The 25,934-nt window shown below is 41.3% G+C and overlaps 1 protein-coding gene and 1 non-coding gene across 3 annotated transcripts in view; one reads left to right on the top strand and one right to left on the bottom strand.

Moving 5' to 3' along the window:
- ALG9 (ALG9 alpha-1,2-mannosyltransferase) overlaps positions 1 to 25,934 on the top strand; it is a 97,454-nt gene that overhangs the window by 18,476 nt on the left and 53,044 nt on the right. For both annotated transcript variants that reach the window (XM_044257799.1, XM_044257800.1), the window contains exons 6-13: positions 1,787 to 1,922; positions 7,814 to 7,901; positions 8,073 to 8,178; positions 16,204 to 16,326; positions 19,513 to 19,667; positions 22,296 to 22,425; positions 23,071 to 23,218; positions 24,857 to 24,986. In XM_044257799.1, the coding sequence (XP_044113734.1) occupies positions 1,787 to 1,922; positions 7,814 to 7,901; positions 8,073 to 8,178; positions 16,204 to 16,326; positions 19,513 to 19,667; positions 22,296 to 22,425; positions 23,071 to 23,218; positions 24,857 to 24,986 (1,016 nt within the window). The remainder of the gene's footprint in view (positions 1 to 1,786; positions 1,923 to 7,813; positions 7,902 to 8,072; positions 8,179 to 16,203; positions 16,327 to 19,512; positions 19,668 to 22,295; positions 22,426 to 23,070; positions 23,219 to 24,856; positions 24,987 to 25,934) is intronic.
- LOC122914714 lies at positions 3,797 to 3,935 on the bottom strand. Its single transcript, XR_006385825.1, has one exon. It is a non-coding gene; the product is annotated as a U4 spliceosomal RNA (small nuclear RNA).

The following is a 25,934-nucleotide window of genomic DNA, read 5'->3' as shown; positions in this document are numbered from 1 at the left end:
CTCAATGTGAGACAGGAATCCATCAGAATCCTAGAGGAGAACATAGGCAGTAATCTCTTTGATATCAGCCACAGCAACTTCTTTCAAGATATGTCTCCAAAGGCAAAGGAAACAAAAGCGAAAATAAACTTCTGGGACTTCATCAAAATCAAAAGCTTCTGCACAGCAAAGGAAACAGTCAAAAAAACAAAGAGGCAACCCACGGAATGGGAGAAGATATTTGCAAATGACAGTACAGACAAAAGGTTGATATCCAGGATCTATAATGAACTCCTCAAACTCAACACAAATGAAACAGGAAAACACATCAAAAAATGGGCAGAAGATATGAACAGACACTTCTCCAATCAAGACATACAAATGGCTATCAGACACATGAAAAAATGTTCATCATCACTAGCCCTCAGGGAGATTCAAAATAAAACCACATTGAGGTATCACCTTACACCAGTTAGAATGGCCAAAATTAACAAAACAGGAAACAACATGTGTTGGAGAGGATGTGGAGAAAGGGGATCCCTCTTACACTGTTGGTGGGAATGCAAGTTGGTGCAGCCTCTTTGGAGAACAGTGTGGAGATTCCTCAAGAAATTAAAAATAGAGCTTCCCTACGACCCTGCAATTGCACTCCTGGGTATTTACCCCAAAGATACAGATGTCGTGAAAAGAAGGGCCATCTGTACCCCAATGTTTATAGCAGCAATGGCCACAGTCGCCAAACTATGGAAAGAACCAAGATGCCCTTCAACGGATGAATGGATAAGGAAGATGTGGTCCATATACACTATGGAGTATTATGCCTCCATCAGAAAGATGAATACCCAACTTTTGTAGCAACATGGACGGGACTGGAAGAGATTATGCTGAGTGAAATAAGTCAAGCAGAGAAAGTCAATTATATGGTTTCACTTATTTGTGGAGCATAACCAATAGCATGGAGGATAAGGGGCATTAGAGAGGAGTAGGGAATTTGGGTAAATTGGAAGGGGAGGTGAACCATGAGAGACTATGGACTCTGAAAAACAGTCTGAGGGGTTTGAAGTGGCGGGGGGGTGATGGGAGGTTGGGGTACCAGGTGGTGGGTATTATAGAGGGCACGGCTTGCATGGAGCACTGGGTGTGGTGAAAAAATAATGAATAATGTTTTTCTGAAAATAAATAAATTGAAAAGAAAAAGAAAAAAAAAGATTTTATTTACTTATTTGACAAAGAGAGATCACAAGTAGGCAGAGAGGCAGGCAGAGAGATGGGGAGGGGGGAAGCAGGCTCCCCGCTGAGCAGAGAGCCTGATGCGTGGCTCCATCCCAGGACCCTGGGATCATGACCTGAGCTGAAGGCAGAGGCTTTAACCCACTGAGCCACCCAGGTGCCTCCATAAGTGACTCTTAATCTCACAAAACAAACTGAGGGTTGCTGGGGGGGAGGGGGATTGGGAGAGGGGGTGGGGTTATGGACACTGGGGAGGGTCTGTGCTATGGTGAGTGCTGTGAAGTGTGTAAACCTGGCGATTCACAGACCTGTACCCCTGGGGATAAAAATACATGATATGTTTATAGAAAATAAAAAAAAATTAAAAAAAGACTGAGAAAATAAAAATCATTGAACTTCATTTTTTTTTTTTAAGGAGTATGACTTCACTGTACAATTCTAATATATTGTTTCTCAAAATATGTTCCTGGTTATTGGTATCGTGTAATGTGGGTAAATTTTTAGTAACACCTAATAAACCTCAAACTCTTATCCCCCTTCTCCCTCTTTGTGTTCCCCCATTCCTTTCCTTTTGCAGCATTCCTTCCTAGCAGCTTCTGTATGTACACCACATTGGTAGCCGTGACTGGCTGGTATATGGACAAGACTTCAGTTGCTGTGCTTGGAGTAGCCGCTGGGGCTATCTTGGGCTGGCCGTTCAGTGCTGCTCTTGGGTAAGGGACCAACACAGTTCATCTTCCTTGTGTCCCTGGGCACATAGTAAATCTCTGTGTTATCTTATCTCCGTGTTCTCTGCTTATGACCTAAAGTTACAGGAATGAATTGTACTTACAGAGCTTATGGGAAATGGAAGAATATTTCTTTTGGTGCATATTGTTGATTCATTCTAATAAGAATAGTGATTTTTTAAGCTGTATGTTAGTCTGCTGTATGTTAGCTGCTGCTAAACCCCTTATGAACTTTATCCCTATGCTTACAGCAGCTTTGCAGGAAAAATACAATCATGGAAGCTTCATTTTTTATTTTTATTTTTTTTAAAAAATTTTACTTATTTATTTGACAGAGATCACAAGTAGGCAGAGAGGCAGGCAGAGAGAGAGTAAGGGAAGCAGGCTTCCTGCTGAGCAGAGAGCCCGATGCGGGGCTCGATCCCAGGACCCTGGGATCATGACCTGAGCCGAAGGCAGAGGCTTTAACCCACTGAGCCACCCAGGGGCCCCGGGAGCTTTATTTTTTTACTTATTTTTAAAATATTTAATTTATGTATTAGAGAGAGAGAATGCATTAGTCAGGGGAGGAGTAGAGGGAGAGGGCCAAGCTGACTCCCCACTGGGCTTGATCCCTGGACCTTGAGATCAGGACCTGAGCCGAAATCCAGAGTCAGTCGCCTAATCAGCTGAGCCACCCAGGCTCCCCAGTCATTAGTGCTTTATAAATGAGAAAAGAGAGTCTAAGAGGGTGATTTTCCTTGAAGATTCTGTTTGCTGGGGCACCTGGGTGTTAAGTGGTGAGACTGAGCCCCGCATTGGGCTCTGTGCTCAGCATGGAGTTGGCTTGAGATACTGTCTTTCCCTCTGGACCCAGGCCTCCCTGACCCTGCCGCTGGTGTGTTGTGCACACTGTACCACTCTGTGCTGTGCCTTTCCCACTCACCAGGCCTAAAACCAGACTTCCCTGAGATCTCCAGTTCTTCCCTCAGCAGCTCTTTTCCCAAGGGCTGTAGTATTTCTCACTCCTTATTTCTTGTTCCCCCAACTTCTGCTCTAGTCTGCACTGCCTTCACTTCTTACCTGCCCCTCTAGTAATTCAGAAAAATACTGTACTTTGATGTTAAGGTCATTATAGTACAGTGGCCCCTTTAACAAGATGGGGGCACTGACAGCCTGCGCTGTTGAAAAACCTGCATGTCACTTTGACTCCCCAGGAACTTGACTATAGCCTGTTGTTGACAGATCCTTACCGATAACTTAGTCCATTCACATGTATTTTGTATGTTCTATGTAATATATATATATATATATATATATATTCTATGTTTTATATATATATATATATTTTTTTTAAGATTTTATCTATTTATTTGACACAGAGAGAGAGAGATCACAAGTAGGCAGAGAGGCAGGCAGAGAGAGAGGGGGAAGCAGACTCCCGCTGAGCAGGGAGCCCGTTGTGGGACTCGCTCCCAGGACCCTGAGATCATGACCTGAGCCAAAGACAGAGGCTTAACCCTCTGAGCCACCCCGGCGCCCTGTATTATATATTCTTACAATAAAGTAAGCTAGAGAGAAGAAAATATTACTATGAAAATAAAGAAGAGAAGATACATTTACAGTACTGTATTTATTAAAAGCCCCCATATGTATGTTAACCCACACAGTTTAAACCTGTGTTGTTCAAAAGTCAACTGTAGTAGTATATTTTTATTATAAAAAAAAGTTCCAGGGGCACCTGGGTGGCTTAGTTGGTTAAGCATTTGCCTTCGGCTCAGGTCATGGTCCCGGTGTCCTGGGATCGAGTCCCGCATTGGGCTCCTTGCTCAGGGGGGAGCCTGCTTCTCCCTCTGCCTCTGCCCGTCACTCTGTCTTCCTGTGCTCACTCTGAAAAATAAATAAAATCTTTAAAAAAAAAAAGTTCCAGTTTGTATGAGGTGAAAAGAATTCTTTAATTAGCAATAATCGCACCACAGATAAACCTCATTGGCCACGATACTGCCACTGCGCAAAGCTGAGGTGAAAAGAATTCTTAATTCTCTTTTCCCCTAGCCTAATCTTCAAAGATAGTCACTAATACTTTTGTATATATCTTTCCAGAAATTGTTCTTCTGTGTGTAAATGCACACGCATGTATATGTGCATACATATCGTAAATTCTTAAATAGAATCATCCTGTAACTGTATATATCTACTTTTTTTAAAAAGATTTTATTTATTGTTATTTATTTATTGGACAGAGAGAGAGACAGCAAGAGAGGGACACAAGCAGGGGGAGTGGGAGAGGGAGAAGCAGGCTCCCCGCCGAGCAGGAAGCCAGGGCTCCATGCCAGGACCCTGGGATCATGACCCGAGCTGAAGGCAGATGCTTAACAACTGAGCCACCTAGGGCCCCTCTTTTCTCTTTTTTAATAGGATCATTTCTAGGGTTTCCTTATTAAGCATCACATAGCTTTTGGAGTAGGATACTTTTAACAGGTTAGGAATGTTGACCCTCAGCAATGTTAGCAAATGCTATTTTAGCATGTAGGGAGATTATTCTCGATATATTGTTGAAATAATCTCAGAATGACTTTTTTGTGTTGTATTATTATGAAACAGTTTTTTTATAATATGTATCTATAAAGTCTTTATGCCCTTACTTTAGCAGTTGTACTACTATGTATGTAAAACTAAAATGGGAACCCTACTCTACCCCAACCTTTAAAAAAAAAAATCTTTGGAGCACCTGGTTGGATCAGTCAGTTGAGTGTCCGACTCTTCACTCAGGTCGTGATCCCAGGGTGCTGAGATAGAGCCCAGCATCGGGATGTGCAGGGGCCTGGATCCTGCTTAAGATTGTCTCTCTCCCCCTTCCCCGTGGTGTTCTTTCTTTTGTAGGCCTGTTGAGACGATTAAGATATGTACAATGAGTTTTCAATTCTGGTACGTCATCAACATGCAGTAAATGTCATGTTGCAAAGCTCTACATGTCCTGCAGTTTATTTGCAGGAATGTCCTATCTTGGTATCACATAGGGCTGTCAGACACCTGAGGTCCTGATGGAGGCAGATTTCTCACTCAGGTAAAGGCATCTGAGAATGCCGTACTGACTGATCACCAGCCACTAATGATGTCCAGCCAAGGATGTCCTACTTTCCAGTCATCCTGGGGTTGCCTGTGTCCAAAGCCCACAGCTGTCCCCTCTGCATGTGTCTGGGAGCTCAGCCGGGGTACTCCCACCAGAGCAGAGGCCACAGGGGAAAAGCTATGTATCTTCTGTGTATGTAGACTTAGATCATTCTTTGGGTTGCATAGCATTCCATTATCTGACCATAATGTAGCCATTGCCTTGCTGGTAGATACGTAGTTTTCTGTTTTTTGCTATGATGTACAATGCTTCAGTGAACATTTTTGTATATATGTCTATACATTTATGGAAGTTTATTTATGGGATAAATTTTAAGGAGAGTTAAATGATTTCTAGAGGATAAGTATTCTAAATTTTCTTGGTTTTGCTTTCAAGGCTGGTTTCCCCACCGCCAGTCTTCTATTTTGCATATCATCAAAATATTAAAGAATTGTGTGAAGCCCTCTTCTATCTCTTCTCCTATCTTTCAGTCATCTTGATGATTCCCGTATCTTAAATCTGGTCCAGTCATCTCATATATATTAGATATCTCCTTTTCTATAGCTAAACATTTACAAAACTGAGCTCATTATCTTCTGTCTATATCTGTTCTTTTGCCTATGTTTCTATGTTTCCAATAAATGGTACCACCACCTACTCAGTGCTGAACCAGGAACCTGAAAATTATCTGTGACTCATCTCTCTTTCCTATGTCCTGTTTATTGTACCTCCTGAATATCTTGACTCTGACTACTCCTCTTCACCTCTGCTCCTGGATTACCATACAGCCTGCTAAATGACCTTCCCATCCCTAGGCTTGATCTCTGGAAATCTCTCCATAATCAAACTAGACTTACCGTCCTGAAATGCAGATATGACTATATCATTCCCTGTTTTGTTTTAAACTCTACAGTAGCTTCCCCATTCCTCTGTGTCACAGAGGCTGGCAATCTGTCACCTGTGGGCCCAGTCCAGCTGGTCTTATTTTGTACAGCGCAAGAACTAAGAAGTTGTTGCATTATAAAGGGTTGTTAACAAAACATACACACACCCACAGCGCGCACACACAAACACACACACACACAGAATATGCAGCAGAGACCATGTGTGCCCTGTAAAGCCTAAAAGCCTAAAAATACATACTGTTAGGTCCCTTATTTAATTGTTCATTTTTAAAGATTTTATTTACTTAACAGAGACTGAGAGAGCACAAGCAGGCAGAGCAGCAGAGGGAGTGGGAGAAACAGGCTCCCCACTGAGCAGGGAGCCCGATTCGGGGCTCGATTCCAGGACCCTGAGATCATGACCCGCGCTGAAGGCAGTTGCTAAACCAACTGAGCCACCCAGGTGCCCCCTGTTAGGTCCTTTAAATAAGAAGTTTGAACCCCCTGCCCTATGGGTCCAGATTCTAACATGACCCACAAAGTCCTGATCTTCCCTCCTTTTTTACCTCTCCAACCTTTTTTGTTCCTCCGTTCCTTTTACTCTGCACCATTGGCAATGAACTTTGTGAGTTCTTCAAATACCTCTGGGTGGCACGTTTTGATTGGTCTACCTTTAGCGGAGATAAGGGATTTCAGGATGGCTATCAGTTGACCATCATTTATTGAATACTTAGTGTTAGGCACTGCTGACACTTTGATAAAGAAGACACTTAGGTTCCTGCACTTCCAGAGCTTACGTTTTAGTAGGAAAGACAGGCATTGAACAAGTAATTAAAAGTATGATGACTCACCGAAGGAGAAGTAGAGATGCCACAGAAATGTAAATAATTGGGAGGAAAAAAATGAAAATAAAATGATAATGCAAAATTTTGATAATAGAAAAAGTTCATATCACAGGAGAAATACCTTATGATAGCACATGGCATTGCTAAATAAAAGACAGAGATGGTAATGCCATGTGAATTCAGAGATGGGAGACATTGGTTCTGCAGAGGGGTCCAGAGCAAAGCCTATAGTTGACATTTGGGTAAGTTCTGTTGGAAGAGGTTGGTGTGGGGAGGGAATTCCTTGTGACTGGAGCATGGGTGAAGATTCCAACTAGTGTTCTAGATTTGGAGGCCATGGATATGAAGGTGGCTATTCATGTAAGAGTGCAGGTACCTACTGAGAAAATGCGTGTGGGAAAAGAAGAGTAGAAGTTTGCTTCTGGGACCCAGGACCATGGTAGGGCACAAAAAAGACCTCTGGAAAGGAGCACTTGGGAAGAGGCCAGGAAAGAACAGGAGCCAGGAAACCTAGAGGAAGAAGCAGATGCTTTGTGTCAAGTGCTGCAGAAAGATCAAGGGAGGTGAAGGTTGTGAAGAGTTACTGGGTCTGGTGGAGAGGAGATTCCTGTTGATCTTAAGTCCATCGCATGAACTTGAAGCCAGGCCTTCAGGAAGAAATGGTGAAGGCAACATACATACGCCACTTGCTTGCAGAATTTGAGTGAAAGAGATAAGCGCAAATAGTGTTGGAAGGAGACATAGCAAAACTGACAAATCGAAGTGTGTAATATTATTAAAATCTTTATAAATCATGGAAGAGATGAGCATTCATTTGGCCGGGTGGGTATAGGACCACAGGGCACATTCACTTAATGTACTCTGAATGAACATTCACTTAATGTTACACTGTATTGTTGAGAAGACGTTCTCTCCTCTATCAGCTTTCTTTCCTCACTATTAACTGCTAGAGACCTGTTTCCCCCCTTTTCAGCATGAGGTATGTGTGAATGACTTGTTTGAGTCTACATTCTAAGTGTTTTCTTTAATTCCCTATTTTGTTTCTCTGTTAAATAGTTTGCCCATTGCCTTTGATTTGCTGGTCATGAAACACAGGTGGAAGAGTTTCTTTCATTGGTCTCTGGTGGCCCTAATACTCTTTCTGGTGAGTTTTATTTTTTGTTTTGTTTTAAACTTGTAATGAAAGCATATTGATAGGAAAGAGAATATGAGAAATTCATTCTGTTTCTCATTTTGAAGTTTATCCTGTTAGCATTGGGAGCATGTTTCCAGAAGAAAACCCTGCAATTGGTATCTATTTTCTGCTCCGTCTTAGGTGCCTGTGGTGGTCATTGATAGCTACTACTATGGGAAGCTGGTAGTTGCACCAGTGAACATCGTCTTGTATAATGTCTTTACTCCTCATGGACCTGATCTTTATGGTAAGGCCTTAGGGAATCTGGGGAAGAGGATGAGAGAGCTTCCTTTGCCTGAACTTTGAAATTTCAGCTCCGTTGCTTTATTTCCTCAAATACAGCATTTCTTTGCTGCTAATCTTAAAAGTAAGTGACGTTCTGATATAGCACAGTGATCATAAGTAGCCACTAAATATTTCTTCTTGATTAATGTGATTTCTTTCTTTCAAGATTTGAGAGAGAGAGAGAGCACGTGCACATGCGTACAAGTGAGTGTGGGGAGGGGCAGTAGGAGAGGGAGAGAAAAATCTTAGACTCCTTGCTGAGTGCAGAGCCTGATGCTGGACCTGATCTCAAGATCCTGAGGTCCTGACCTGAACTGAAACTGAGAGTTGGACACTTAATCGACTGAGCCCCTTGATTAATGTGATTTCTGTTAGTCCTGCTGTATTCTCAGTATGCCATGGCTCCTGATGCTACTTTTTTGAGTGAAAAGTTACTTTTTTTCTGTTCTCATTAGAAAACCAGTATGGTAGCTGAAATAGGAAAATAAAAACATTTATAATCCCATTATCTCCAGATAAACAAGCTGTTGTTAACACCTTGGAGTATATTCCTCCAGAGGTTTTGTGGACATCGACACATTTGGTATTACTTGTTCTTTTTAAAATTTGCATTCAGTGTCAGGCATTAGGGGAGAAGGTTTGGGAAATGTGTAGACCAAGCAGAGCAAGTGGTAGAGTCAGCCTGAGAGGGTGGGTAGTTTGGCCACTTTAGGGTTGAGAGGAAAAAAGTGGGATGCCTTTAGTTTGGGGAAGGCAGACTCCATTTTACCGCCACACCCAACCCCCCAGCCCTGAGCCTGTGTTATTTGGCCCCCTAGAGCATTTGAGTTAGTGACAGTTACAGAGGGATGACCTCGAGATCTTCCTGGTCAGATCTGCCATTTTATGAGACTGTTTTCTCATTAAAATAAGTAGTTTCTGTTGCATTAATTTTCAGAAGGTCTTGAAGCATTTTGTGTATGTGATCATCTTGGGGCTGTGCTGTGAATTGGGTTAATATTACCTCTGTGTTCTTACCCGTTTGAGCCATGCCCATCACTTTTCTGTGCCACTTTGCTAACAGAGCCAAGAGATTGGATGAGGAGATTTAAAGTAAGCGTATGAGTGAGGTTTAATTGGCCCTCTTGGGATTTGTGGAGTATTGTCATTGTAGAGGGCAGTAGGTAATAGGTTGAAATTGTGTTTTGTTCCATGACTTGAATTCACAAACCGCCTTGTTTAGAGAATAATTGCTAGGTAAAGGAGTTTTAATTTTTTAAAAAAGTTTATTTAAGAAATCTCTACACTCCACATGGGGGTCCAGCTCACAACCCCGACATCAGGAGTCACACACTTCTCTGAGTCAGCCAGGAGCTCCCTAAGTGAAGGAATTTTATTTTATTTTATTTTATTATTTATTTATTTATTTTTTTTAAGTGAAGGAATTTTAAAAGGTGTTACATAAAACTGATGAATTGTTGAACTTTATATCAAAAATTAATGATGACCTATATGTTGGCTAACTTAACATAATTAAAAAATAATAAATAATAAAAATAATTAAAAAATAATAAAAATGCTCCTTTAGGGCAGACTCAAGATCCCCAAGGGTGTGAGGAAGAGCTGCAATTTTAAGCTTTTGCCTCTAGATGTCTCCCTTTAGCTACAGAGAGTTTGTTTGTTATTTGTTTTTGTTTTTGTCTTTTAAAGATTTTATTTATTTGACAGACAGAGATCACAAGTAGGCAGAGAGGCAGGCAGAGAGAGAGGGGGAAGCAGGCTCCCTGCTGAGCAGAGAGCCCGATGCGATGCGGGGCTCGATCCCAGGACTCTGGGACCATGACCTGAGCCGGAGGCAGAGGCTTTAACCCCCGAGCCACCCAGGCACCCCAGTTTGTATGTTTTTAATTGCCCCTTGTTTTAGTTGCCTTGTAAAATTTTATTTGGTTCTACAAGTCAATAGAAGGAAGACTCCCCTCTTAGACCCAGATTGCACATTATAAATTGATTTACTGGAATCTCTTGGACGCATAATATCCTTTATAAATGGGTGAATAAATGATGTTAATTTCAGCTTAATTTTGGGAAACTGACTTTACCTTTTAAACAGGTTATTACATATTGCTATTTTGATTGATCATTTATAAAACTTTGAGGCTATATGAAAGCAGTTGCCGAGATAGATGAGGTTTATAAATATAGTAATCTGCAGGTTGTCTGGGAGAGCCGAAATGACAGAATCAATTCCGATTCATGTTCTGGTTTAACAGTGGCCAGGTTGGGGGTCTTTGTTTTGTGATCCAGCCTAGAGGTGGCCAGTTTTTTCTTGAATGTTGGCGTCTGCCATTCATTTTGTCCAGTGTTTGCCTGGGAGGAGTGCCTGGAGCTCTGTTCTACCTGTTTTGATGAACTTGGGAGTGCTTCAGTTCAGATGTTGCTATTTTGAATGTACAGGAAGTGATCACTTTCCTGGTGATGGAAAAAGCCCTGTTGGGACAGAAGGCATTATCCTACTAGGCATCAGCAGGACCGATGATGCCATGCTGTAGTCAGTCAGACTTGAGAGGGTTGTACCTTGATATAGAATTTTTGTGCTTTTATCTCATCTTTGAATTTGACAGTTTTGGGGTGAGGTTGATGTCCCTTCTTTTAAAGAGTAACTCCTGCAGAGAAAATATTTCCTCCATCTTACAAGTAAGTGTTGTTTGTGTTCTAGGTCCTCAATAAAGATTTGTCATGGTGAATAGATGGATGAACGAATTTGGGAGTATCCATCAGATTATATTAGACCCTGATGGCTCTTCTGTCCTACAGCTGTTTTGTTAGACCTGTTGTGGTGCATTAGGTCAGGATTTTTTTGATACCAAATAAAAATGGTAGGGGTAAAAGTACTTTTTAAAGCAGAGTACTTTATAATTGTGACCTAACTGATCATGGGTGAGTCCATTCAGTAAATACGAAAGACTGAATTTTTATTTTATTTATTTTTTAAAAGATTTTATTTATTTATTTGACAGACAGAGATCACAAGTAGGCAGAGAGGCAGGCAGAGAGAGAGAGGAAAGCATGCTCCCTGCTGAGCAGAGAGCCCAATGCAGGGCTCGATCCCAGGACCCTGAGATCATGATCTGAGCCAAAGGCAGAGGCTTAACCAGCTGAGCCACTCAGGTGCCCCAAGACTGAGTTTTTAATAAATACTTTGATGCTATACAGTTGTCACACAGTGAGACAGCCTATCTTTTGTCATGGAAACTCCAGCTCTTTAACTTTGCCTACATGTTTGGTACTACTTAGCATTATTTTGACTATTTTGGACGACTTTCCTGCTCCGAGTGCTTCATTAGCTATGGTAGGCACGTTTCTTATCTGAAAATTACAAATGCATTGTGCTGATAGTTTCTGCCTTCGTGTCTGTCTTCTATATAAGCCAGTCATACTTGAGCAGATAGATAACTGGATTTCAGCTAAAGAAACATTGAATAAATGGTCTTTGAGCATCTGTGTCTTCATAGAATTTGCTGTCCAATAAGGCTGCCATCACAGGAATAGGTGATTACCGTCCAATATATTATGTGCTACAGTAGAAAGATGGGGAATCCTAGGAGCAGGTCCGTCTGGTGGTGCAAGACTTCTCAGAGGTGGTGGTCTTTGAGCTGAGCCTGGAAGGGAGAGGAAAAGTTTAGTGAGTAGAAGCTAGATGACTGCAGTGTCCAGTTGGAGGTTCTGCTGAGACAAAGAAAAAAATAGATTGAACATTGGATTCTTTTTTTTTTTTTTTTAAAGTTAAGCTAGTTTTACAGTGTTGGCTGATTGTGGGTAGAAACTACCCAGGCGTGAACAAGATAAATTCAGTCTCTCTGTTGTGACTATAATATAAACATTTACTCTGTTGTTCCTGGTTTTCAAAGGGACCTTTTGATACTTTCTTGACACAGTCCAGATCTGAGCTGACTCTTGGGAAGCCAGGAGAAAGAGAAGGAGTACATTATTCACGACTATTAATTACAATAGTTTCTGTTTAGAAAAAAAAAATGCCTGTTATATACCAGAAATTCTATACAACTGTCTTCTTCCCCTCACAAAATCTCTGTGAGATAGGCGTTATTTATTCTTACTTGTAGCTGTGGAAACCAAGGTGGGGATGGTGGGGGACTTGCACATAATTAATAAGTGGCAGAAATGGGATAAGAGCCCAGGGCTGTCTGAATCCAAAGCCTGTGTTCTTTCCACTGAGAACAACCTCCGCAAAACCCCAGAGTTTGGCAGTTGAGATTCTACAGGAGAATAAACTTGCTGAAACAGAGCATGAGTTGGAGGTAGAAGATAAGCTTTGATCTAAAGAAGGGGCAGGAAGTAGCTGTACCTTGGAAGGTCCCGTGCACTTAGGTTTGGAAGATGGTCAGGAGCCTTTGAGAAGTTTCGATGGCACGATGCCACGCATACTGGCGAGCTGTCTTTCACAGGACAGGGGCATTGCGCCACCCTTGTCAAAGAAGGAATATTTGGACAAGGTAAAGAATACTTGGCATTTAGGAAATTTCATATAGGCATAAAATTGCAAAGTCATAGGCAAAACATCCCTTTGGTGTCAAAGATCAAGACGTGAAATTTCATGTTCCAAAAAAAGTGACTGGTCATGGCACTGATTTTGCTTTTACCCTTGTAACACTTCAAGTTTGTAGATGTTGAGATTGATAAGCATTTTTGTGTGGTGAGTGAAGAACTGTGTTCTCTGCGGAGGAGTTCACAGGCCTGGGGAAGGCGTGGGAGGATAGGTATGAGAGAGGCCCTTCCCTCAGACAATGCAGGGGGTCTGCTCCAGGATGCCACCTTGCAGCTTAGGACACGATCCCTGCCTCTTCCGGTGTTTTTATTCACACCTGTCAGATCACTGGATGGGACATTTCAGAAGGCAACGGCTAATAGCCTTGATGAAAAGACTCAAAGTTTCTCATCCTTGCAATGGCAGAGGATGAAGCCCCCGTGAGTCTCTTGAGAGTTGACTGTCAGCCAGAGCTGTCCTAGAGCTTTCATTCTTTCGCTAATTGTTTTTGGTGAGCCTTGGTCTCTTTTTGCTCTTGGTGTTGCAGATTTGGCTTTTATAAGATGATTTACTATAATTTAGTTCTTAGAGTTCTATAAAATTATAGGTCTATAAAATAGTTTCCTTTCATTCAATCTGGGGAATGGTAAACATTATCCATTCTTCTTTTAGCCTCTTTGAAGGTTCCCTTTAGCTCATTTGAATGGAAGGACTTGAAGCACTTTCCCTAAAGAGGGAGATGGGTGAGTCATTCCCTGCAGAGACCCTGCTTCCAGCTTTCTTTGACTGCACACTTTGCACCAGTTAAATGCGTAGCTTGTCATGCTGACACATTTTTTTCTGCATAGTTCATCTTTGATACTTTCTGGGAAATAGCATCAAATATCTCCCTGGAAAGAGAGAAAAGGTTTTCCTCCTTTCTCTTTTCAGGCAGGTGTCTTATCAAGTAGGAGAGGACACTGGCTGACAGAATTCACTATTTTTGTTCCTTTTTGCCCTTGTTTTTAAGACTCTTGTCTCTTGAACCTTACCCAGTCTTGGCTTATCCTCCAGTTTTTACCCTGTTCTTCCAGGAAGTAACAGTCTATTATGAAATGTTCATAGCCTATCTGTGAACTTGATCTGTGAGTTCCTAACAGCTAAACATTGTTGAGTTTACCATCTTAATACTTTTGGTTCAGAATCTCAAGAGTATAAAAGGATAGTCAGCCCTATTAGGAGGTATAATAAGTTGTGGTAGAGGCAAATATTTGCTGGAAATAAAGTGCTTCCCTGTAAAAACAATATGTATTTTTAAGGTTCAAAGAGAAAGAGGCTTTTGGTTTTTTCCCCCCACTTTGATGCTTATTAGCATCTATAATATTAACATCTGTAAAAGATGATGTGAAAGGTGACATCATTTCTCCTAGTCACTCTGATTTTTCTTCTCAGGCCCAGATTTCCAAGCTTTGTTTAGGAAAAAGGCAGGTCAAAGTTGATATTGCTGCCTCCATACTGGTGGTCAGGAGATGATACAAAAAGCGACCTTTCTTGGGGCACCGACTCATTTGATTAGTGTCCGACTCTTAATCTTGGCTCAGGTCTTGATCTCAGGATTGTGAGATCGAGCCCTACGTTGGATTGCTTGCTGGGTGTGGAGCCTGCTTAAAAAAAAAAAACCAAAAACCAAAAAAATAACCCAAAAAGCCCACCACCCAAAACTACCTTCCTGGAAACTGGATTCCTAAAGAACTCAATTTAGGAAATGCGTTGTTAAATATTAATTAAAATCCAGAGAAGGTACGTTTTTCTATATGAAAATCATCAGTTTTCTGGAACCCAAAGGTTATTTGTAAGGAATACCAGATATAAATATGTCTTCAATGAACTCGGCCTGGGCCAGGACCTCTGTTCGTGGCCACCATCATTGTATGTAGACAGGAAGGAGTGCGCTTTCCCAAAAGGTGACACACAATTGCAATTGGGTCTTTCCTCAGGGTACCCCCTCCCGCTTCTCCCCTAAATGCTTCTAGCATTACGGGTTTGGTTTCTAATCTTATTCTGCTGTGCAAGCTGCAAGAATGTCAGGTTTTTCTGACTCTTCCTCTGCCTCCTGATTACCCTTTTAAGCAGTGCTGATTGCAGGAAATTGCTGTGGTGCAAGGCGGGTGTCACAACATGCAGTGATTAAAGCCCGCATGTGTCATTCACTGCCTGATTGAAGTAATCACACAGAGGGGAAGAGCAGATGAAAAACCTGCTAAATGTGCAGAGGAGGGCTGCTTCTCATCATGTGGTTTAAGGATTTTGAGTTAAAGAATCAAAATTTGTGTGAATAAGACTTGTGTTTTCAGTCATTTTGTTTCATTCTGAGTCCTCAACACGAAGCAGGATCTCGGTCTAGGGACATTATTTTCCTAAGGAAAACAACTTACTGCATTTTACCAAATGCAGGGTCCCTTGTATACATGACTACAGGATAGTGGTTCAGCATATCAAGGGGGAAGATCCTAGAATATAAGTGGGACACACAGGAGAGACTAAAAGAGGAAAAGGCCTGAATAGCTCAGCCCTGCAAGACTGCTCCCCCCGCCCCCCCTCGCCCCCCACTCCAGACACCAGACACAAGTCCACAGATGGTCTCTTCTGACCCACCACCTGTAGATGGGAAGTTCCAGCAACCCCCTCTTGGGGTTCAATTAATTTGCTAGAGTGGCTCAGAGAACTTAGAGAAAAATTTACTTAAATTAACCAGCTTATTAGGGAGGATTTTATAAAGGATATAAGTGAAGAGCCAGTTGGAAGAAATGCACAGGGCAAGCTTCGTGGGATGGAGCTCAGAACTCCAGTTCTTTCCAGGAGCACCACACTCTTCACACTTCTAGGTGTTCATCAACCCTAAATTCTCTGAACCCTGGCCTTTTGGGTTTGTATGGAGTCTTCATTACACAGGCAGATTGGTGAAATCATTGGCCATTGGTGATTGAACTCTCTTGCCAGCCCCGCCTCCTCCTCTGAGGTCAAAGGGTGGAACTGAAAATTCTAACCCACCAGGCACATGGTTGGCTCCCCTGGCTATCAGTCCAGACCCTTAGGCTACGTAGGGGCTTTCCCCAATTCTCCTAATTAACAGAAGACCCCCTTATTGCTCTTTGATTAGGAAATTCCAAGGGTTTTAGGAGCTCTTTGCCAGGAATGGGGATGAAGACCAAATACAAATTGCTTATTAGAAATCACAGTTTCACCTCTAAGCTATTTAAATTACCTGGTTATTCTGGAAAAGTGACCAATCCCATTCTCTTCCCATCTTCTGCCCTTGGGCTTCCCCTGTGTGGTGGAGCCCCAGGAGCTGAGTTCCCATTGTGGACTCATTCACTTGGGGCACCAGACTATCAACATTACCTGAACAAAGAACGTTTTGAGTCAAGCGTTGTGAAAGGTGTTGAAGGCATCCGCTAATGATTCCTTATCTGTTTGTTCACTCAGGTACGGAACCCTGGTATTTCTATTTGATTAATGGATTTCTTAATTTTAATGTAGCCTTTGCTTTGGCTCTCCTGGTCTTACCACTGACTTCTCTCATGGAATACTTACTGCAGAGATTTCATGGTGAGTGGTGTAAGGGTTGATAGGTTTTGGGGGAGGAAGAAGCAAATAACAATGTATACCGAGAAGTGAAAATGATTCTTCTTCTGTTCTCCATTTTCTTCCTATGGAGATGGTTGGCTTACTGAAATGTCAATCTGTACTTACAAATTATTTTTTAAAGATTTTATTTATTTATTTGACAGACAGAGATCACAAGTAGGCAGAGAGGCAGGCAGAGAGATGGGGGGAAGCAGGCTCCCCGCTGAGCAGAGAACCCGATGCAGGGCTTGATCCCAGGACCCTGAGACCATGACCTGAGCCGAAGGCAGAGGCTTAACCCACTGAGCCACCCAGGCACCTCTGCACTTATAAATTTATGTGAAGATTTGGTTAATAATTGCAAGTTAAACTGACAAAGGGAGGAACTTTATAATCCTTTCAGGTGGGGGAATATGAGTATAGCATACGGAACCACCCAGGGAGGCAAAAACAGTTCCAGAATCTCAGGACTCTTGCGTTTTTTAAAAAAAAGAAGTGCAGGGGCGCCTGGGTGGCTCGGTGGGTTAAGCCGCTGCCTTCGGCTCGGGTCATGATCTCGGGGTCCTGGGATCGAGTGCCGCGTTGGGCTCTCTGCTCAGCGGGGAGCCTGCTTCCCTCTCTCTCTCTCTCTGCCTGCCTCTCCGTCTACTTGTGATTTCTCTCTGTCAAATAAATAAATAAAATCTTAAAAAAAAAAAAAAAGAAGTGCATGTTGGCATGGAAGATGGCTTAAGATAATAAGTGATAGAGGTAAATGTTCTTTGGGGAATTATTTCAACCAAAAATTTGAAAACTAAACCATACAGGGATTTCCCTCACGTTTGATACTGAAGTGAGAGAAGCTTTGGACTTCCTAAGAAACATTATGCTTCCCTTTGTTCCGTTTTGCTTCTGTGTTTGCCTTATCGTGGAAGGCTTGGTTTGTCATTTATTTTGCTTGCTCTGACTCTCTCTAGTGCACAGCCAGTGTTTTCTCAAGTTGTCATGGATTTGGGCATCTAGTGCCCATGTTTCTTTTATGGAAGACAGATTTGAGCAGAAATTCATATGAGCTTTGGAAAGAGATTTAATTTCAGACTTTTCAGTCTGATTTGGATGCCATATGATCTCCCCATCCCACCCCTCATTCTGCTTTTCTACTATTAATGGTTTATAAGAGTTCACTGTGCTATACTATTCAAATATGAAAGCAGTCATCAATCACTTTTGTTTTAACATGATCATAATGCCATTATCCTAACAAAACCAATAGTAATTCCTTAAACTCTAATACCCAGTTGATATTCAGGTTTCCTACATTGTCTGAAAAACAGCTTTTTATAGTTAGTTGTTTTTTTTTTTTTTAAAGCATCTGAAAGGGGTCATATACTGAATTTAGTGTTAAGTTTCTTAAGCTTTATATGAGGTTCCGCCCCCTCTTCTTTTTTCTCCTGAAGATTTCTAAAGAAATCAGGTCATTCATCTTGCAAAGTGTCCCACATTTGGATTCAGCTCTTTGTCCCCTGGAGGTGTTAACTTATTCCTCCATTCCTTGTATTTCCTAAGGATCACTATCTTTTGTGAAAAGTAACTTCTTTAACTGTAAAAATACTTTATGCTTGTGGAGAATTTGGAAATGCCTGTGATGTAAGTATAAACACAGCATATTAAGCTGTTCTCTACAGTATGAATCCAATTTTGGTTTAAAAATATGTAATTTACACACATGTCCACCTACTAAGAAAATGCCGTTTTTTCTTTATACTTTGTGTATTTTATGGTAGAAAAAATACCCTTAAAGGAAAGAAACAAACAAACAAAAACCCCCCAAAGAATCTGGGAAGAAATTGGCTATTCCATCAAGTAGTACAACTGTAGTTCTGATTTTGTACATTTTATGGAGGACATTGAAAAATTTTAGGCCATTTTTTTAGTGTTTAAATATTTATTTTAGTAATTCCTATCCTCAATGTGAAGCTTGAACTCACAACCCCAAGATCAAGAGTTCCATGCTTTTCTGACTGAACCAGCCAGGTGCCCCAGGCCATATTTTAAAAATGTATTTGTCTAAAAAAAATGCACTTGTTAGGCTTTTAAGTTACAGGGAAAAAAAGATTTCATTTTCTTATAATTAAGAAAATTCCAACCTAAAAAATTTCCTGGGAAGGTTTAAGTCCTAAATTATTGCCTAAGATCTCATGGTAAAATCTTAGAGTAGAAAGTTGAAAGGATAAGCTTGGTATTTCAGTTCCAGAATTTCCATCCCTAGAGTTTCTAGAGAATTCCAGATAACTTAGGAACAGCAAGATGAATATCGGTGACAGTCCTGAGCTGCTCATCTAAACTTGCTCGTTGTAGACATAATGAACACCAGGGGGCGCTGTCGACCTACCCTTTGCCAGTGATTTCTAGGCGCTACTGATTATCACTAATTGGAGCACAGTAGGGGAAGCCTTCCTGGTGGGTTGCAGGTTTATCACTCAGTGTTCATGTACATAACCATGGGAACTTTCCAGCAGGTGCTTGGGTCTCAGCGCTCATTAAATTCCTTTAATTCTTTCACATGCTTCAAGTATATTTGGGTTCCAATTTTGGGATTCAGAGTGGATGGGTATTGCAAAAGAGGAGAGAAAACGTCATCCGTGTACTTCTTTTAAGAGTGTTTTTATATTTGCATTGAGACAAACTCTTGTGGCTTGGCGAAAGCCAGTAATGGGGGCTTGTGAATCCAGCTTTTTCTTTCCTTTGGTCTATAACCATGTGAACAGACTGGTATACAAGAAAGGAGATCGCTATATTAAACAGAACATGGGAATTAAAACCCAAGAAAGGAGTTTATGTTATGTTTTTGGTTAATCCCAGGAGCCTTTATTCTTAGTAGCAGGACTCACTGGAGAGAGAAGGCTTTTTTCTCCATCCAGTGTAGACATTATTAAGCTCTGTCACCCATTCGCTTGACTTTCATTTGTGCCTCCTGTTAGATACTGGCTGTCTTGGGGGAGCTCAGGAGTATATACCTCTTTCTACTTAACCCCTTTACTACATCAGAGAAAGTGTGACTACAAAAGCCGAAACATTTTAGGGGGTGCCCTAGGGCGTATTCCTGTTTGTGATCAAGAGAACATTGAAACCAAATGTGTTGTTTCATTCTAATATGGTGAAAGGTGGATATTTTTCTGTGTCTTACAGTTCAGAATTTAGGCCACCCATATTGGCTTACCTTGGCTCCAATGTATATTTGGTTTATAATTTTCTTCATCCAGCCTCACAAAGAGGAGAGATTTCTTTTCCCTGTATATCCACTTATATGTCTCTGTGGTGCTGTGGCCCTCTCTGCACTTCAGGTGAGTTTCAGGGAAATGGATGTCTGCTTCATTCCATTTTGCTTTTTAAATTGGTCATAAAGCTTAAAGGCAAATTATGGCATGCTTCTCCCAAGATGTTTTATCCATGCATTAAACCGGATACAGATCACATTATTAAAGCTTGATGTGTTGATGACTTGGCTGTTGCTCATACTCTTGAGCTGCTTACATATTTGCATTGTTAATTTGTGTGTTAGTTTCTTTCTTTTGCCAACAAGAATCCAGTTCCTGTTAAAGAAGTTTTACTAAGTCATTGTATAGGCCACCCACAGGACGGTGCTATCACTGCAGAGCTACTGGAATGTCTGTTCTTCAACTCCAAGATCAGATGAAAACTTGCTCAAGTGTTTGGGATAACACCAGGCATTTAGCAATATGGGATGCTTTGTGATCCTGGCTTAAAACCTGTCCAGGTCAATTCCTTGTCAGAACTAATCTTGAATATCTTTCTGTGGCTTCAGAAGCCCCAAGGCTCTTTTTTGACCTCTGCTACCATTTGCAACTGGCAGTGAAGAGTAATTAGGGTGACAGTTATTTCTGCCCCCTTAACAGATAGATGTATAATTTACCCATTTAAAAAGTGTAAAATTGAATCATTTTTAGTATATTCACAGATATGCATAACCATCACCACAGTGAACTTTAGAACATTTTTATCACCTCAAAAGCTCTGTACCCATTAGCTATCATCCCTGCCCCCCTTCATATCTCCCGTGCCATAAGCAATTACTAATCTGTTTTCTGTCTCTGTATATTTGCCCATTCTAGACCTTCCTTGTAAATGGAATCCTAAAAGTCTTCTGTGACTGGCTTCTTTCATGCAGCAGTATGTTTTTAAGACCTATCCATGTTAGGATGGTAGTTTTAAAAAATTTAAATTATAAAAGTAATTGAACTTTATTGCACATAATTTTTCATTTATTACTTTTTAAAAAAATATTTATTTATTGGACAGAGATCACAAGTAGGCAGAGAAGCAGGCAGAGAAAGAGGGGGAAGCAGGCTCCCTGCTGAGCAGAGAGCCTGATGCGGGCCTCGATCCCAGGACCCTGAGATCATGACCTGAGCCGAAGGCAGAGGCTTTAACCCACTGAGCCACCCAGGCGCCCCTCATTTACACTTTTTAAAAAGATTGATTTATTTGAGAGAGGGAGAGTGTGTGAGAGTAAGAGCCTGTGGGGCATGGGGCAGAGGGAGAGGGAGAGAGAAACCCAAGCAGACTCCTTGCTGAGTGTGGACCCCAATGTGCAGCTTGCTTCCACAACCCTGAGATCATGACCTGAGCTGAAACCAAGTCAGATGCTCAACCAAGTGCACCACCCAGGCACCCCACTCTTAGTACTTTTAAAATTAGCTTGGTACTTTTTTTCTTAGCTTAGTACTTTTAAAATTAGCTTAATACTTTTTTTCTTAGCTTAGTACTTTTAAAATTACTATCCTAACAAAACCACTTTCCTTCCAGCATTTTTATCTATCATATACCAAACTTTATTAGGGTTGTAATCTAAATGTACATTTAACTTTATATCCCTTTTAATAGAACTATATCACATGATTTTCATCTATACCCATCTTTTGAATAAGCATATATTCTAAATTTGGTATAAAACATTATTGTGTAATATATGTAATATACTGAATTTGGCACATGTAATGATGAGATACAACTTATGGTAGGTTAGGATGCTTCCTTATTTCAGTATTATAAACAAACAATGCTAGGATGGATATCTTTCTTTAGGTATTTGGATTGTTTCCCTAGGACAAATTGCCCCAAATATGAAGGAGTTTAAACACATCCATGGCACTAACAAGTAAATATTTGCAAAGTTTCACTTCCCCAAAGTTGAGGTCTAGTCTCGGAAGGAAAGGAGGAGGTCAATCTAATGGGAAGGCGCTCAAAGATTGTAGAATTGATGCATGTATGTGTATATTGTAATAATATTCCTCTAGTTTGTAAAGCAATTTACAGATAACAGCCTTTTCCTGATGGTCTGTGAGCGGACTCCTTTTTTTCTTGTTTGGTCAAGAGACATTCTGTTGATACTACTGAAAACTGATGAAAACTTCTGAGTGAGAAAAATAAAGACAAAATACTCGTTATATCAAAATAGAGACACTTCATATATCAAAGCAAATTGCCGAAAAGCACTTTTGTTGGTTTATTTATTTATTTATTAAAAACAATTTTTTTTTTTTAGGCCAGGTCCACGCCCAGTGCGGGGTTTGTACTCCTCATCCTGAGATCAAGAGTCACGTGCTCCACTGAGCCAGCCAGGTGCTCCGGCACTTTTGTTTGAATATTAAAAAAAATAATAAATTATTAGGACCTTAAGCACTAGAGAGGTTTCCACATATTTTTCCTATGAAGCGAATGAGAATTCCTCTGGTGGGACTGACTGGTAGATAGTCTGGACAGAGTTTGTTTTCATCTTAGAACTCAGAGTGGGCACCTCACTAAGTGTTTCCAAATGCTCAGACCCTTCACAGAATGTCTGCTGCTGCTTCCTCCCTCTTGGTGTTAGGATGTTTTACAGCCGTGTTATGTATATTCTGCAAGTTCTTTTTTTTTTTTTTTTCCTTCAATACAGTTTTCTTTCCTTCTAGAAATGTTACCACTTCGTGTTTCAGCGATACCGCCTGGAGCATTACACGGTGACGTCAAACTGGCTGGCCTCGGGAACACTCCTCCTGTTCGGGCTCTTGTCCTTCTCTCGCTCTGTGGCGCTGTTCAAAGGTAGATGCTCAGAGAATGTCTTACCCCAACTCACGATGCACTTCATGGACACGTGGTGAACACAGTTCAGCTTCGGCCGGGAGGAGGGCTGTACTCTAAGGAACCCGTGGACTTAATATAGTGAAGGGGATATGACTTCTCTACCTTAAGATCAAAGAGAAGACTGAGAATTCTAGAAGGAATTTGTGACTGACTATAACTTTTTTTATTCTTGGGTTTTTTTTGTGGTTGTTGCTGTTGTTGGATTTTTAAAGGTTGCTTTTTCATTCTGAAGGCTGAATTAAGGAAGCTTTGAACATAGGAAGCAAATTTGGGGCTCAAGTCCCATGATCATATTCTTCCTGTAATCATTATTTGGATCCAGAAGATTAAAATGTGCTCAAAGAATAGAAGTTAAAAAGGCAGGAGGGTCTAGAGAAGGGCAAGAAAGCAAAGCTCTTTGGTAGAACAGGGTCTCTGCTGTGATCATCTTACGAGCTGTAGAGATGCCGTGCACCAGTGGGGCAGGCTTCCTGCTACGTTTGCTGGGAACCTTCGCACTCTTCCATTATGCACGAGTTACGGGGGACATTCACAGGCATTATGATTCAATGTCAGCCTCTCATCTTACTCATCTTTGATTTCACAAACCTCTCTCCCTTCCAGGGTATCACGGACCCCTTGATTTGTATCCAGAATTTTACCGAATTGCTACAGACCCAGCCATCCACACTGTCCCAGAAGGCAGGACCGTGAATGTCTGTGTAGGAAAGGAGTGGTATCGCTTTCCCAGTAGCTTCCTTCTGCCTGATAAGTAAGTTTTCCTTTAATTCCCAGAGTTTTATTTTTTATTTTTCTATTATTTATTTATGTATTTATTTGTTTTTTAAAGATTTTTTTTAAAGACTTTATTTATTTGTTAGAGAGAGAGAGAGAGAGAAGAGCACAAGCACAGGCAGACAGAGTGGCAGGCTAGAGGCAGAGGGAGAAGCAGGCTCCCTGCCGAGCAAGGAGCCCGTTTGGGACTCGATCCCAGGACGCAGGGATCATGACCTGAGCTGAAGGCAGCTGCTTAACCAACTGAGCCACCCAGGTGTCCCGTTTTTTAAAGATTTTATTTGACAGTGAGAGAGGGAACACAAGCAGGGAGAGTGGGAGAGGAAGAAGCAGGCTCCCCACTGAGCAGGGAGCCCCACATGGGGCTCAAGCCCAGGACTCTAGGATCATGACTGGAGCTGAATGAAGGCAGATACTCAACAACTGAGCCACCCAGGCATCCCCTAATTCCCAGAGTTTTAAATCAGGGAGTAAAAATAGCTGTTCTGTGGCAGTATCTCCTTAATTTTTCTTCCATGTTTGGATTTTCACAAAAAGTTGTTGAATAACTCACCATTTCAGAGCTTTTCAGAGCTGTGAGATCCGCAATGTGCCACCACAGCCCATGTCCAATAGACTGGGTGCCGTGTCTGGCCACATACCCACTCTACCTGGAACCATGGAGGTCTGGGGACTTCTAAAAACAATTGAGGCCCTAGGCTTCTAGTGGCTCTTATTGAGAATCCATATGTAAATTTCAATAATCATCTGGTATTAATTCACTTCCACAAGTGGTCTAGAAACTCTAGTTGGAAGAGTGTTTTTAGAGAAGAAATGTTTGTCATCTAACAATAGTGAAAGTTCTTTACCAGCAGGTGGATGCTGGGGAAAGCTGTGATTAAGGTAATTGTGCCACTTGCCTTCATGCTCTCTGTCTTTGGATGATAGCACAGGCTCTGGAGTTCCGTATGTTTGCTTAATTCAGATGGAGAAGGTCCTATTTAGGGAAAAGGGAAGTCGGATTAAGATGAGTCATGTTGTTCCATTTGGGGATTGGCTTCAGCAGCTTAGCTGGTGGGGGTATCTTGGGTTGAATGAAGATCCCGTATCAGTCATTAATCATTAAATTAAAATGTTGGGTTTTCTTTTTTTGAAGTATTAACTGACATTAGCCTTTGCCTTTTACCTTTGCAATAGTTTCATAACTAAAGATACTTGTGAGAATTACTCAGGGACAAACTACTTCTCCCATAGTGTGTTCTTGCATTTCACTTTTTTCCTACCTGATGAATTTGCTTTAATTTTGTTAAGTCCTTCTATCATATGATTACTGGTGATAAACGGGGATGCTTCTCTGGTAGTTTGGTGGAAGGACCATTTGGTTGCAAATTTTAGTGCTAAGAGTTGGCGGAATGGGTTGAGAATCCCTCTCAAAAATTTCCCAACGATGTTGGACTCAATCATGACCTTTGCCTCCGTGTTCCCTGGTGGAGGTTTTAGCAGAAATACTTTTTTTCTCCAAGCGAGATGTTTTTCACATGATTTTTTTTTTTTTTTGGCTTGTTTATTTCAAGTACATTTAGCAATATGGGCCCCCTGTGTTTTTCTTACTCTCCCTTATTTGTGTTTCTGACAGTTGGCAGCTTCAGTTCATTCCATCGGAGTTCAGGGGTCAGTTACCAAAACCCTTTGCCGAGGGGCCACTGGCCACCCGAATTGTCCCTACTGACATGAATGACCAGAACCTGGAGGAGCCATCCAGATACGTAAGGACGACAACCATTTCCTTTTACCACTTGAAAGAAAGTTCTAACCCTAAAATCTGTTGGCATGCACTTTGGAAGCTCTGGTGAAATGGGAATTTCTTAGAGAGTGATTCCTTTAGGGTAAGGGATGTAACAGCTTTTGTTGAGAAAGAATAGTAACCCTTTTATTTTAAAATTTCCTTTTATTTTCTATGTGAAACACACAGTTCAAAGTATTTCCCAAGCTGGTCTGGAAATTTTCTTACATTGAATTCGAATCATTTTGAAACACATTCTGAAACTCATATCATTCCCTGGCTGATTAAAATATTTGGTGGGGAACTTTCAAGTTCTCAGTAGACCTTTGACCTAATTATCAGTGTATTCCGGTTTGAGCAAATGGACGTCAGTGACTGAGGCTGTTTTCCTGGTGAGCGCGTGGTGCAATCTGTGTCAGGGTCGTGCTCTTCCACCCACTCAGCTTTCTGTACCCCAGGATCCCGTGTGGTTTTATTTCAGTTCCTTTGAAAGATGACACTTGCTCCATTTGATACTTAAAAAATCTTTGATTGTCCAAAAGGTGAGCGCAGTAAAGATACTGTTCCTGGTTCCCAGAGACAGTAGATGAGTATTTTATAAAGTTATTAGAATGCACTTTTTTTGGCATCCTGTCTTTTAAAGAAACATTTAATGGTTTAGATGTCAAACACATCTTGGGTAGGTGTTCCCATATACTTCCTCCGTGAAATGGGATATGGTATTGTGAAGTGCTTCTGCGGCCACATGTGGCCTTTTGTCTCTCACATGGAGACCCTCGGGGCTTATGAGGGGGAGTTTTACTGTGGAAGTTTAAAATATAAGCCATGGAAGTGGCCATTGTCGGATACATACTTGGCCTGGCCCCCTGCGAAGGTAAAATCTGTGTTCCATCAAGGGGTTTATGTTAGAGCTTTTTTCCTAACTTTAGCT

This window comes from Neovison vison, chromosome 7, assembly GCF_020171115.1.
Source record: "Neovison vison isolate M4711 chromosome 7, ASM_NN_V1, whole genome shotgun sequence".
NCBI classification, from domain to species: domain Eukaryota; kingdom Metazoa; phylum Chordata; class Mammalia; order Carnivora; family Mustelidae; genus Neogale; species Neogale vison.
Note: the sequence above shows the minus strand (reverse complement) of the source record. Positions and strands in the feature narration are given on the sequence as shown.